The 15134-nt window shown below is 41.3% G+C and overlaps 1 protein-coding gene across 2 annotated transcripts in view; it reads right to left on the minus strand.

The window, feature by feature from the left end:
• Nucleotides 1–15134, minus strand: part of LOC121874872 — a 70414-nt gene that overhangs the window by 10524 nt on the left and 44756 nt on the right. For both annotated transcript variants that reach the window (XM_042379184.1, XM_042379183.1), the window contains exons 3-4: nucleotides 5012–5047; nucleotides 1614–1764 (exon numbers count right to left, since the gene is read on the minus strand). In XM_042379184.1, the coding sequence (XP_042235118.1) occupies nucleotides 1614–1764; nucleotides 5012–5047 (187 nt within the window). The remainder of the gene's footprint in view (nucleotides 1–1613; nucleotides 1765–5011; nucleotides 5048–15134) is intronic.

Raw genomic sequence — 15134 nt, forward strand, 5'->3', positions numbered from 1 at the left:
CAGTCGCAAACTTGCCTTGTGTTTCTTAACAGTACATGTATTGAGCGGTGAGTTTGGGAGATATATTGCAGTATTTGGTTGTTTGTGGTCATATGATAAACCGTTTTGCTGTAACCCTGGTGAAGTAGTCGTATACAATACTAAATTTAACGTCAGTTTTAGTCAGAGGTATATACAAGTTCAGAGAAAATGGGTCAATAAATAAAAAAAAATGAGAATTCTCAACATGAACTGTGGCTGGATGAATCTATAAGTACAGTAAGAGAAGAGAGATGCGAGGCTTTGCTGGTGGCCACGTACACATTGGAAGAGTGTGTGCTAAATTCGCTAATGTGCCAGTGAAACTATTTAACCCATCAAATAATTAAAATATTTATAACTCAGATCAGATAGCACGGCTCTTGGGTTTTGGACAGTTAGATAAAACTCTTAAGTCTCTCGCAATACTGAGTGTTACAATCAAAAACTATAATAAGAAAGACGGGAAAGCAAGGCGAAAACCGCGTAAGCCACACAGCATATAGTTGGCCGCGGAATGAAAAGGTGGCGTTAGTGTGCAAGACGCGGGTCGTCTGTACGTCGCTGTTTACTCGGACATTTAACCATGAGTGGGCGTCACCACCATTCGTGTGCCGTATGCACACGTACAAAACAAACCGTGAGCTTGTGTTTCATGTTTTCCCCAAAGAAAAAAAAAAGGTAATTTCAGCACTGTTTTTAATGTACGTGCATTGAGGGAAATAGATAACGTTTGTACTACTACAGCATGTTTTATTGTTTTTGTGTCTCAACATGGTCTTCATACATTTAATGTACAAGGTTAGTAAGGATGTGTGATTTGTACACATATATGTGTTTTTGCGTGTTATAAGTTGATTAAGAACAAGCAGCAGTGTGCAGTATAGCATTAGAATGCAGCAAGACTCATATTTTATTGCTTTTGGTTTTGATGTTTACATTGCATGAAGGATTACTACATGGGGATTTTGACTGTTTTCTTATATTTGCATTATGTACTGCAATATAATGTAGTTTATTTTTTTATATAGCAGTATAAAGAGTTTTGATATGTAGCACTATGCACCTTTATTACCCTTCTCCAAGAGGTCTATGCATTGAACATCTCTGCATCTGCAGTCAGTGTGTGTGCGTACATGTATGTGTACACATTATGAACGTGAAGGTAATAAATTAATTATCAGTTTACTCCGCTGGTTTCCATGGAAACATGGATATAATAACCTCATGCGCCCCGGGCTTTTAGTTAGCCGCGTTGCCAACAGATGGTGTTGATCGGAGCTCAGTGGCTCACTTTTTTTTATCGATAAAGGTAGACGCTTTCCTGTCTTTCTTATTATAGTCTTTGGTTACAATGAATATGTTGCCAATGATAAGGATCTGGATCGCTAAGGTCTAAGGTTCCAAACAAAACGGAAGCTGTGTTAAGGAGGGGGCACACTGGGCACCTTCCTCCCAACATTCATCGGTCTCCACCTTGCAGATACTTTCTGTAGCGAGTGTACATTTCTAATACAAATGTCATTAGAAATAATAAAATAATTTCAGGGCATTAATCTTTATAAAAAACGAGATACAAAGTCGCTGAGACTCACCTGGCTCTTGGTCCCATTACAGAGTTGGCTGCACGGGCGTGAGAGTAATGACTGCTACGGGTGGGCGTGTTCAGGGCGTCCAGTAAGACGTCTAGGAGTGGGCGTGGGGCCACAGGTGGGTGAACGGGTACGTAGGCCCTCTTGCCGTGTGCTGAAAGATATAGATATTAGTGATAAAGATTGCTTTTCATCTGATCAACATTCAAATATTACTTCAAGATATATAAATTCTCAGTGAATCGTGTTCTTCGCTGAGTTTTATGGTCGTAGATGAGACTTAAGTAAGCAATGTAGTAAACTTATCGTAGTGTCATATATTGTCTTATTATTTCTTGTTTGGAAACCTTAACAGAAATAACGAAGCTTGAGGATTTGTTAAGTGAGTCGGTCAGTGTTTTGGGTAGGAAAAACAACAACACCGGTTCTTGATGGTGTTCATTCAGTGGAACTCGTCAAACTCGTTACTTGTGTAAACAGACTTGTTGCTATCTAAACCACACTAACTTTACTACACGAAGGGGAGCCTACGCTGGACAGGGTCGTACATGCTCTAATAACATTATCTAGTTCTAGATTCTAGAACATAAGGGAGTGGTGATGGGATGGGAGAGTTCACATGTTTCTTAACACTTTTCTCGTTTGTTATTGATCCAGGTGTTACGTGAAGCTCGAGGATATGCAAATAGAAGGTTGTTTTGCATATTGTCCTTAATTACCGTCATGTCCGGTTATTTCTTCCAATGCGACGCGGATACATGAATGAAAGCATAGGAGAAAAGTGTTGTTGTTAAAAATATAAGTTTATTACGTTGGTTACCACATCAAACACCAATTAGGTACGACATACCGGAAAAATATGTCAAGTGTTAAACGTTGAATGTCATTTTACTCATATTGTGTGTAAATGGCAGTCACCCCTGTCATTTGTCGGTAGCAGTACACGGAGAGGGTGTAGGAAGGTGGGTGGTTCGTTCACATTGCCGGCGTGTTTACTACCATTCTTCTGGTACAGTATGTTAACAATCTATCAGCCATTCATGAGTCGGTAGGTGCGACTCAAGGCCAAGGATCACACAGACAAACACTACACATCACACATAGGATTTTGAGTTTTAAGGACAGGGGTAAATACAACAGAATTTTGTGACAAGTTACGCATTTCGTATATTCGCACGAATGTTGAATATTGTGATTTTTCTCATCCTAACCAACATTTCAAACAAAATCCCTTTTTGGTACTGTGGCTATCATCGAAGGTCGTATAATAGTAACAGAGATAGTGGATATAATAACACTATTAAGTGATCGTCCATCACCATGTGGCTGCCACAGTGAACCTATTAGGGGGTATCGAGATATTAATGCTAGCACAAACCATGTGGCTTTACATGATATAAGTTATGTGATAGACAGTCTGGTGCTGGAGGTGCCGTGTGGTGGGAGCTGCTCAGTAGAAGACGTTCGGGTAGAGTGTTGTAGATGATGCAGGAGCCAGAGTTGCCGCCTCCTGGTTGAATGAATGCTGGACAGCTAGGAGCTTGCTGGGAGGAGGTGTTGTGTTCAGGAAGACGCCAGAATGAGAGTTGGTTGGTGAGGAAGCTCAGAGAAGGACAGCTGGTGGTCGCTTGCTGGCGGAGCGAGGGCCGCCAGGCAGCGGCAGAGGACGAGGTGTTGCTTGTTCAAGAAGAATGGTCAGAATGAATCTCACTAGGAGACAGTCATATAACCCAGCGCCGCTATGAGTCATGTTGAAACCCAGAAAGTCGCCGGTGACTGGTTCGGTTGCTAGCGCGGCACGTTGGAATGTGATAGCAGGTGGTGACTGCCGCGTAGTTGTGTAGATTCACACCTCTTCCGCGCGTGTAGGAGACTTGTTGTCTGTAGAGTTGCGCACGTGAGGCAGACCGGGCGCCTCATGTGAGACAACGGCGATGGCGTGATGAGCCGATCGCTGAAATACAACTGTCTAGATACACACTATCTGTGGAGAAGGGGAGGCGATGAATGTCGACAGCTCTGCGCATGCCTTGCGGCGGGTTCGTCAGGAGCAGGGGCCGCCGCAGCAGCGGATTAGCTCGCGGCTGGGTCCACCGCGGCCAGCAGCAGGGTGCAGGACATTAGCAGGAGTACTTGAGGGAGAAAAGAGGGGTGTGTGTGGGTCTGGAACGGCAGCAGGTTGCCAGCCGGGGTCGCCCGGTCGGCGTGACGGTGTGCTGGGTCATTAAGTGTGGTGCGTGGGGCAGGAAGAGTAGCCGGTATGAAGACTGGGAGCGTGATCAGTGTCTCCTCCATCCTGTGTGAGTGCTAACCCGGAGTCACCATTTGTAGGGGTATCGAGATATTAATGTTGTCTAGCACTCAGTGGAAGGAAACTCTAATGTGGTTTTCTTATATAATATAAGTTATATGATAGACAGTCTGGTGCTGGAGGTGCCTGTGTGGTGGCTGCTCAGTAGAAGACGTTCGGTGAGTAGCGTGTTGAAGGAGGTAGATGTGCAGTTCTGTTAGAGAAGATGTTGCCTGTTGCTGGCCTCCTGGTTGAATGAATGCTGGACAGCTAGGAGCTTGCTGGGAGGAGGTGTTGCGTGTTCAGGAAGATGGGCCAGAATGAGAGTTGGTTGGTGAGGAAGCTCAGAGAAGGACAGCTGGTGGGTCGCCATGCTCGCTGGCGGGAGCGGGCCGCCAGGCAGGCGAGGGGGAGTGAGCCAGGCAGCGCGCGGGGAGGAGGTGTTGCGTTCAAAGAATGGTCAGAATGAAACTCAATGGAGAGACAGAGCTTATATACCCAGCAGCCGCTATGACTCATGTTGGGAAAACCCGAGAAGTCGCCGGTGAATAGTTTCGTTGCTAAGATACGGTAACATCTGGGGACAGCTCTCGCTTGGTTGCTAGGCAACGGCACGTTGGAATGTGATAGCAGGTGGTGGCGGTGCTACGCAGTTTGTAGGGGAGACGTCCACTACAGTATCATCTAAATGTGACGTCACACTGACGCAAGCCCAACATTTTCTACACGGAAGGTAATTATTTTGACTTATTCAGATATTCACAGTATCTTCTCCCATGAAGACTTATCACTCCACAACGCATTAATCAATCAATCAAAGTGCCGTCCTCACATCTGAGGGTTGGTGACCACGGTCTAAACGTCTTGGGGTTGTTTCTGTCGCAAAAAGGAACGCGGTAACTTAAGTGTAAATATATTTAAATAGAATTAAGTAAAATACATCTGTAATTATTTTACTTGACTCGCTTTAACATACCATGACTGGGTCTGGCCTGACTCAGTTTGAATACCATGACTGGAGCAAACTTGTTCTGACTTAATCTGACCCACTCGAAAATACCATGCCTGACCTGACCTGACCTGACCTGAATTAAGGCACTGCAGTACTCACCTCCAAGGCAGGAATGGCCGTAGTTGAGGCAACCACCTGGAACAAAGGAAGAAATAGTCAGTGTTAGGGGTACCGTGACCCTGGTTAAAAGGGATCACGTCAAGGGTACAGAGGCTGAGATCATCTGAAGATTAACCCCCTAATCTTATTCCACCTTAAGATGAAACATCCTAACGCTAACATTGCCTAGCGTATAATAACCTCCCGCCTTGCCTACAGTATAGTGACCTATGTCAGGGATAATCTGAAGTGTGAACTAAATATGGAAATAAAAACTGAACTAAGTACAGAAACAATTTGGTTAGAATTAACTGATGGTAGGGGAAGGTTAATCATTGGAGTAATATATAGACCCCCTTAATCTTGATAGCATTTAAAGAATATTATTTGAAACATGTGTGCAAGTTTATTTTTGAACCACTGTATTAGGAGGACAAAGTCGTCTTCTTATCTATTTCACTCCATACCGGTAATATTGTATCTCTCGGTAACATCTTGGGTGAGGTTAAAAATACACGTCCTTCGTTTATCATCAGGTCAGAGGCTTTGTAAGAGAGAGAGATAAATCCTCTATTTTGGTATAATAATATTTTTGATGAAGTTTGGAACGACCATGACGATACCTACAATGGTTCAGGAAGTGTACTGAGGGTTCGACACAGTTAAGTTAAATTAAATATAATAAACAGAAGCTAAATACAATGTGTGGTTCAATACAGTGATTCAACCGTATAATGAAGATGCGATAATGACCCTCAGTAGTCTTTATCAGATAAGCACAATAGAGCAAATTAGGATTATTCGAGGATTAGCCCACCTCAACTTGATGATTAAACACACCATAACACTACCTTGGGGGTTAGATTAGGTTAGGTTAGACCGGTCTGGTTGGGTTAAATTTGGTTAAGGTTGGGTTAGCAGTTAAATATATGTGTGTGTGTGTGTGTGTGTCCGGCTGTATGTGTGTGTGTGTGTGTGTGTGTGTGTGTGTTCTGTGTCTGGGGGGTGGATTGTGTGTGTGTGTGGGGGGGTTCTGTATGTATATGTATATAAGGAGTTTATCTGCCGTCATGTGTTCAGAAAAACGTATTTATTTATATAACTGTGTCCCTATAAAGAAGTATTCAGGGTTCGGTGCCACAGGGAACACCTCTCATCACCGACTCTTAATTACACGGTTATTGTTTCCTTCCCAGAAAATTAAAAGTAACTTTTTCCTTAATTGGTGCACGCAAACTCTTCTCTTAAGCTGAAGCAAAGTGAAACGGACTCACTAGTTTATTTTTTTTACTTTTGAGAGGGTAAACTGGCGAGGACGAGAGAGAGAGAGAGAGAGAGAGAGAGAGAGAGAGAGAGAGAGAGAGAGAGTACTGTATGGTAAAAACAGAATTAATGGGAAGTCCGGATGAAAGGTCAACCATGTTTTGGTTCATGAATCATATTGGATGTTTCTTACTAACTGAAGCATGTTGATTACACATCTGCCTTTAGTTTTGCCGTAACACATTTAGTTGTCAAAATAGTGGTTATACTGTGATATTAGAACTGTCAAGTTGACTGACTTAGTTCAGGATTACAGTCGTGGAATCTCCTGCACAAAAGATGCTCACGTTTCTCTCTTCAGAAAACATAAAAAGTGTTTCATTACGTTCTTCAGTGTGGAGCAGTTCAGTGTTTTACTGCTGTGGTTTGATGGTCTTTTAGATGCACCAGGTCATAAGGCTGACCCATCTGAGTGCTGTACTGTGTCTCATGATGATAACTACAAAACCAGTTGGAAAGTTCTTAAAAATGTAAACCAGTTACCTATCATACCACTGGCACACTCAGATCATCTAAAAGAGTCCTAAAAGAAATATGGAGGTGGTGCTTAAATTTATCAAATATATTGAATTTCAATGGTACATAGACCTCCTCGTGGGCACGCCAGATGGTTTTATGGAAGTGTGTTGTTTCTCGTGTGTTAAGGGCAGTCATGCTGGAAAAGAACGTTACCAGAGAACTAACTGGACTCCACGAGAGAATTACCTTCCATATGTAAAAATATCATGATATATAAATAGTGCTTTAAATGTCCAGGCGAATGCAGAACTTTTTATTTTTCTAATAACACGATGGTAACTTTCTCCACGTGACACTATTTCCGGGAAAAACTTGTTTGGTATTGATGGCATGATGGACAGGGCTCCCCAGCTTGTGAATTAGGGTGGGTTTGGTTTGGTTAGATTAGGTTACGTTAGGTAATGTATCTCAGACTAACTCGTGTAGAGCTCTTGAGTGACCGATATCGAGGCTGAATCATTAAATCTCCTCATGTTTATTTTTGACAATCTGGAGTGAATCAAGTGAAGAAATCTGTTCATAAGAGACGACAAAAAATTATGGAAAAACGAGCACGTAAACTTACCACATTTATATCCTCACCCCACAAAATTCTAAACAAGTGACTTAAAATTGATAACAGCAATAACAACTACAATCTACTGTATGTTCACCATTATTATAACAAGATGTCCTGATGTGGCTGTTGGCTTCGTCTACTCACAATGACTCCTAAACAAACCGAAAAAAATAAAAGATATTGTATTTTCAACTTCTTTTTTCTCCCCCCTTTCAGTACAATAATTGTGAGGTTTTAGCGCTGGATATAGACCATCAAGGAGGCGGAAACTCATTCTTGTCTAGGGAGCCAGAGCGAAAATTTCACACGAGGCTAAAATATATCTCTCAGCTCAGACGGTGGAAGTCGACGGCTCAGGGGTCAACTTGTATTGTGTGTGTGTGTGTTGTGTTGATATCTCTGTACTCTTTGTTATGTTTACAGTATCACATATCCGACGTTATAGTGTAAAAAAAAATTTAAATGTTAAATGGTTAAAATCAAAACACATGACAACGATTTTCAGAGCGAAACATTTTTGGTGGGATTTGGCATCTCGTATGACTCACTCTCACCTCCTTCCCGCCCTCTCCCTCCACGTCATCTTTCCCCTCCTTCCTCCCTCTCCTACCCCCATGAATTTGGGGTTCAGCCAATCAGGTCACAGCATTCATCATGACGTCCGTATTTATGTTACAGATATTTATATTTAGTGATTCTGAATGAGGGGAACAAATCACTCTGTAATATATATGAAAAAGACTGTACCTGTAAGAGATAAAGGTGTGTACCAGCGAGAGATAAAGATGTAAGTGAGAGGTAAGGTGAGGCAGGTTATAGAGAGGTAAGGTGAGGTTGGTTATAGAGAGGTAAGGTGAGGCAGGTTATAGAGGTAAGGTGAGGCAGGTTATAGAGAGGTAAGGTGAGGCAGGTTATAGAAGTAAGGTGGGAGCTAGAGAGAGGTAGGTGAGGCAGGTTATAGAGAGGTAAGGTGAGGCAGGTTATAGAGAGGTAAGGTGAGGCAGGTTATAGAGAGGTAAGGTGAGGCAGGTTATAGAGAGGTAAGGTGAGGCAGGTTATAGAGGTAAGGTGAGGTTGGTTATAGAGATGTAAGTGAGGCAGGTTATAGAGGTAGGTGAGGCAGGTTATAGAGGTAAGGTGAGGCAAGTTATAGGGAAGGGAGGCAGGTTATAGAGAGGTGGAGTGGGGCAGGTTATAGAGGTAAGGTGAGGCAGGTTATAGAGAGGTAAGTGAGGCAGGTTATAGAGAAGTAAGGTGAGGCAGGTTATAGAGAGGTAAGGTGAGGTTAGTTTATAGAGAGGTAGGTGGGCGGTTATGAGGGGTGGGAGCGGTTATAGAGAGGTAGGTGGGGCAGTTATAGAGAGGTAAGGTGGGGAGGTTATAGAGGTAAGGTGAGGCAGGTTATAGAGAGGTAAGGTGAGGCAGGTTATAGAGGAGTAAGGTGAGGCAGGTTATAGAGGTAAGGTGAGGCAGGTTATAGAGGAGGTAAGGTGAGGAGTGGGTTAAAGAAGTGGGTAGGGCAGGTTATAGAGAGGTAAGGTGAGGTAGGTTAAGAGGTAAGGTGAGGCAGGTTGGAGGTAGGTGGGGCAGGTTATAGAGGTAAGGTGAGGCAGGTTATAGAGAGGTAAGGTGAGGTTGGTTATAGAGGAGTGGGTGAGGCAGGTTATAGAGAGGTAAGGTGGGCAGGTTATAGAAGTAGTGGGAGCGGTTATAGAGAGGTAAGGTGAGGCAGGTTATAGAGAGGTAGGTGAGGCCAGGTTATAGAGGTAAGGTGAGGCAGGTTATAGAGGTAAGGTGAGTTGGTTATAGAGAGGTAAGGTGAGGTTGGTTATAGAGGTAAGGTGAGGCAGGTTATAGGGGTGGGGGTTTAGAGGTAAGGTGAGGCAGGTTATAGAGAGGTAAGGTGAGGCAGGTTATAGAGTGGAGTGAGTGGGTTATAGAGAGGTAGGTGGCAGGTTGAGGTGCAGTGAGGCAGGTTATGAGAGATGGGGTGAGGCAGGTTATAGAGGTGGAGTGGGGCAGGTTATAGAGGTAAGGTGGAGGCAGGTTAAAGAGGTACGTGAGGCAGGTTATAGAGAGTAAGGTGGGGGCAGGTTATAGAGAGTGGAGTGGGGCAGGTTATAGAGAGGTAAGGTGAGGCAGGTTATGAAGGTTAAGGTGAGGCAGGTTATGAAAGTAAGGTGAAGCAGGATATAAAAACATAAGAACATAAGAATGGAGGAAACTACAGCGGGCATATTGGCCCAAACTGGGCAGTCCCAACAACACCCAACCCCTATCGCTCTTATATCCATCCAACCTATGTTTGAAACTATCCAGCGTATTCGAGTTAATGATGATGTTTGGTAACTTGTTCCACTCATCCATTACTCTATTTCCAAACCAATGTTTACCTATTTTGCGCCTAAATCTAAATTTGTCTAATTTAAAACTATTGCTACGAGTTCTCTTCTGGTTGGATAGTTTGAGTACCTTTGTTAATATATCACCTTTGTTTAGCCCTGACTTCCATTCATACACCTCGATCATATCGCCCCTGTACAATGTATGTTTAAATTGAGGTTTTATATATAAACCATAAAACAAATCTCAGTAAGTTATTGGAATAAATGATGATGTATAGAAATTTATCCTGTATGCTTATAAGTTAACCCAACCCAACCCACCATAAAATAACTTAAACTGTTAATTCACGTTAGTATACACAATTATAATAACACAGTTCAACACGCTGTAGATGGCTCTGTCAAATAACTCCTGCATTTAATAATCTAAAGGAAAAAACATCAAGGATAAACTGCCAATCATCCGATTCAATTGGTGATCTGTCGTTTGCATAATGATGTAATAATTATTTCACGTTTGGGTAATGATGTAATAATTAGTTCAGGAGGTAATTTTGGTTTAGAATTAAATGTCAGTGGAAAGATAAGTTCATATATCATAGGATTAGCGATGACAACAAAAAACTTACGTTGGCTGCAGGTCTGGTTGATCTCTCTCTCTCTCTCTTTCTCTGTAGTAGGCCCACTCTTGTTCATAATCTACATAAACGATCTGAATACTGGGATCAGCAGTGACATAAGCAAGTTTGCGGATGACACCAAAATAGGGCGGCAGATTAATTCAGGGCAGGATGCAAATGCATTACAGGAGGATCTAAATAAACTGCAGAGGTGGTCTGAAAATGGCAAATGAAATTCAACACCAGCAGAGGTGCATATTGGAAGAACAATACTGTCAATGTATACAGCCTAACAATATCAACCTAGAGAAGTCGACTTGTGAAAAGAGACCTAGGGGTACTTGTAAGCGGACCTACGGCCTAGAAAACAGTGCGTTAATGTTCGAAATAAGGCAAACAGAGTATTAGGTTTTTATATCTAGAAGTGTAGGTAATAAAGGTGCAGAGGTCTGATTGCGCTACTATCTTGCGTGCTAGTCGGCACCTCGATTATGCGGTTCAGGTTCTGGTGCCCCTATTATAGAATGGATATCAATTCACTAGAGTCGGTGCAGCGAAGAATGACGAAAATGATTCCGGGACTTAGAAACCTGTCATATCAGGATAGGTTAAAGAAACTAAACATTCCTAGAAAGATAAAGTGGGGAGATATGATAGAAGTATTAAGTGGGTGAAAAGGAATCAATAAAGGGATATAGATAAAGTTCTTATAATATCCGAGCAGGATAGGACTCGGAGCAACGGATTTAAGTTGGATAAGTTTAGGTTTAGGAGGGAGATAGGAAGGAACTGGTTCACAAATAGGGTGGTGGACGAGTGGAACAAGCTTAGCAACTTTGCAGTAAGTGCTGGAAAGTTTCAAAAGGAGACTCGATAGATTCATGGATGATAAAGTGGTAGTAACTCTCGACAGGAGCTGCCATGCACAGGCCAACCGGTCTATTGCAGACTCCTTATGTTCTTATTTAACACTAAGATGCTCCTTGTTGAAAGACCTTTCCAATGAAGCACAGATAACTCGTTTATTGTATTCATAGGTAGTCTTGGAGATTACAGACATACATACATACATACATACATACATACATACATACATTCAAACAACTTCAGAGGTATATATATATATAGAGACTTTGTGTTTGATGTTTTTGATCGCATAATAACACATTAGTTCAGTTAATAAAATAGTAGTAAACAGCCGTAAGAGATAGAAGCATTATACTATAGGTCATCAAGTAACATTAAGTGTATTAGATAATGGTGTGTGTGTGTGTGTGTGCGTTGAGCATTTCCGCAGTTTTGAAGATAGAGTTGAAATTTAATAGGGAGGTGCAGGTGTCTTAGGGTGATGGACGTACGCTATTTCCTCTCCCTTCACCCCGATCTCGAAACCGGTCTTGGTCTCGATACCAGTTTCTCAGGTCTCGGTCTTGGTACAGTTAACCAAAAAAAAAACTCTGTGTTATACAATATGATACATAGGACCAAAAAGTGTTAACACTGGTTTTATTTGTATTTCTGTTAATTTTTCTGTATTAACTATACGTGATATACAGAATACATCGTATTGGTTACACAATCAAATACAGAAAATCTTGTTGGTTGTACAAACATATAAATAAATAAGGATCACCTGAAAAATAGCTCCGAAAATGTTCGCCTGAAGTTTGGTTCCCGGCTTAACCGACCTAAAGTTTAAGTTCTTCATCACAAAAGGATCCAGAATGAGCTTATTAAAGAAGTATTGTTATAAAAATACAAAATATTGCACCTCCACTCATCTCTGTGAATGATGATGAACTAAGCTGTGAGAAGGGAAGCTAATGTTCATGTAATCCTAGAATGGTTTAGAATCAATCCCGTGAAAAAAAAAGAAAAGATGTTTGATGTTGGCGTCCTCAGGGAAGGTACTGAAGACTACTCAAAAGACCCTCAAGTCAACAGAAGAACTTTGGAAAGTCATTACGTTGAACAAGAATCCTCATCTAGAGATTGGAAAGCAGCCATTAACGAGTAAATACAAAGGAAGGTCAAGGAAGTAACTGGTGTCCGTGAAAGATATAAACAAACCTCTTTCTCTCTGGGTAAAGGATCGTCTACAACAAGTCAATCAAAGGAACTCCTAGACGGATGTTTGGTGTAGGATTTAAGGTGTAGACGAACTGCTAACGCGTGAGATTGTATTTTTTTTTTTATGGGTTCTTGCATTAGATGGGGTTTGGGGCTAGGTCACTTGGTGGTCGTTGATAAGTACCTGCTCAACCCTGAAACTCAAGGTAACCGGAGTTAATGGTGAAAACTAAAGCTGATGAAGATGAGAGTCTTGTGTTGACGTAACGTGGGTGAATAGTGAAGGTGGAAGGTTTATATAGACGTAACAGATGGAGGTACACAACGACAGTGATAATTTTATCGAGTGGTGCAGTGTGAAGGAGTGAGCTAGTTATATATGAGGTGGTACAGGAGGGAACGAGTGTGTGTGTTGTGTGTGTGATCTGTGTAAGAGTGGCAAGAGGATAACACGTTGACACACCCTGCTCCCTCACCTTCCCTCCTCTTCCTCCTCTACTTCCTGGTTGCCCCCCTCCTCCTCCTCCTCTCCCCCCCTCCCCCACCCCACCCCACCCCCTACCCCAGAGGTAGACAGTAGGCCCCCACATTATGTTGGTGCAGCCGCTCGTGTACACCTCCCATACATTCTCATTAGCGATAATGGTCTTGTGTGTGTGTGTGTGTGTGTGTGTATCTGTGCGTGTGTGTGTGTGTGTGTATCTGCGTGTGTGTGTGTGTGTGTGTGTGTGTGTATTCTGTGGTGTATGAACTTGTGTGCGTGATCAGGTATGTGCTGATAACCACAAGGAAAAAGAAACACAAGTTCCCAAACGCTTTCTGTAATTCACATCTAGAGGGTGAGTACAGACTAAGAGAAATACATAACAAGGTATATATATATATATATATATATATATATATATATATATATATATATATATATATATATATATATATATATATATATATATATATATATATATATACAGAGGAGGGTGAGGTCAAGTCCACAGTGGTCAGGTATTAGGTAGTGACCCTACTAATCTTCAAAAAGCACCGCAGCAGTCGGTAGTCAGGTCAGAGGGTAAGATGACCCAACCTCACCTGGTTACAAATCTTCTTAATTACGAAATTATCCAGTTTGTACATACCATTACTCAAATGTTTAATGAGACTGGATTCTATAGTGTTCCTACTGTCAATTGAATTACATGGTAATATTGAGGAGGCATTATCCCAATCAATGCAATGCTTATTATCCCTCAAATGAACAAACAGAGCATTGGATTCCTGGCCTGTCCTAACACCATATTTATGTTGTTTAAGTCTAGTTACAAGATCTTTACCTGTCTGGCCTAAGTATATACTGTATATACCTTGTTATGTATTTCTCCTTAGTCTGTACTCACCCCTGAAGATGTGAATTACACGAAAGCGCTTGGGAACTTCGTGTTTTCTTTTTCCTTGTGGTTTTCAGCATATATATATATATATATATATATATATATATATATATATATATATATATATATATATATATATATATATATATATATATATATATATATATATATATATATATATAATGTGTGTGAGTATAGTTGGGGGATAGATACCGATGTACTGATAAAGAAAGCCAACATAACATAGGAAAATAAGAATGGAGGAAACTGCAGTTTGATAACTTGTTCCACTCATCCACTACTCTATTTCCAAATCTAAATTTGTCTAATTTAAAACCACTTCTACGAGTTCGAGTCGAAAAATATGAAATCTGGAAAATGGAGGAAGGACAAAATAGAGAGAAAGGGAATAATGTGGCGTTTCAGAAAGTTCCATTGTTTCACCTTAATAAGGAGATAATGTCTTTTTGTAGGCTGTACTCTCTCATTCGGAAGACAACTCTCTCGACTCCCGACGACACTGACACCTTGATTAACGTTAAAAAGGTTACCATCAACAAGACATTCTAATAATTTTTTTTATTAAAGCAGACGTCAGCAAAGAACCTGACCTTGCATAATTAAACTAAACCACCCTAGAAACATTAAGTCTGGTATAGTTAAATATGAGTTAGTGGTTTAGTAAATTTAATCCAGTTCGTGGTACTTTTCCAGCATCTTGCATTTTGTAACTTAACCTTCACTCCCATTCCATGTTGTCCGAAATTATTTTATTTACTTTCCAATCATGCTTTACCTCTTCTATAGGCTACTAAGTCTTTCAAAATAACGGAAGCAATAAAAAACAAACTAAATAGTTATCCCAAAGTTTTTCGTCTGAAATCGTACTCAAACCTTTATCCAGTATGGGGAACTATATATATATACACACACAGGTAAAGTATATACTCTGGCTTTCAATAGATTAAAAGTTTACCTACAGTCATACACACCACGCCAGTAGCAACGGCCTTGTTTACTGTGTGCTGAATTTAATGACACGTTACCACCTCTCATTTCTCCGGTTTACCATAAATAAAGCTTCACTAGGTTAGAATACGTCATGATATCTACAACGTCATTTCCTCCAACCACAGACATTAAATAATTATATACTCCTCTGTACCAAGGCTGCACTATCTCCATCATCTGTCGTTTATCAAAGGCTTCAGTTCATGGTAGCGAGGGTACGACAATCTCGACGGCGGCGCCCGGCGACATCACTTTCAGACGGAGGATAATCATCTCGTCTCACTTGCTAGA

Source organism: Homarus americanus, unplaced genomic scaffold, assembly GCF_018991925.1.
Source record: "Homarus americanus isolate GMGI-L3 unplaced genomic scaffold, GMGI_Hamer_2.0 scaffold56009, whole genome shotgun sequence".
NCBI classification, from domain to species: Eukaryota; Metazoa; Arthropoda; class Malacostraca; order Decapoda; family Nephropidae; genus Homarus; species Homarus americanus.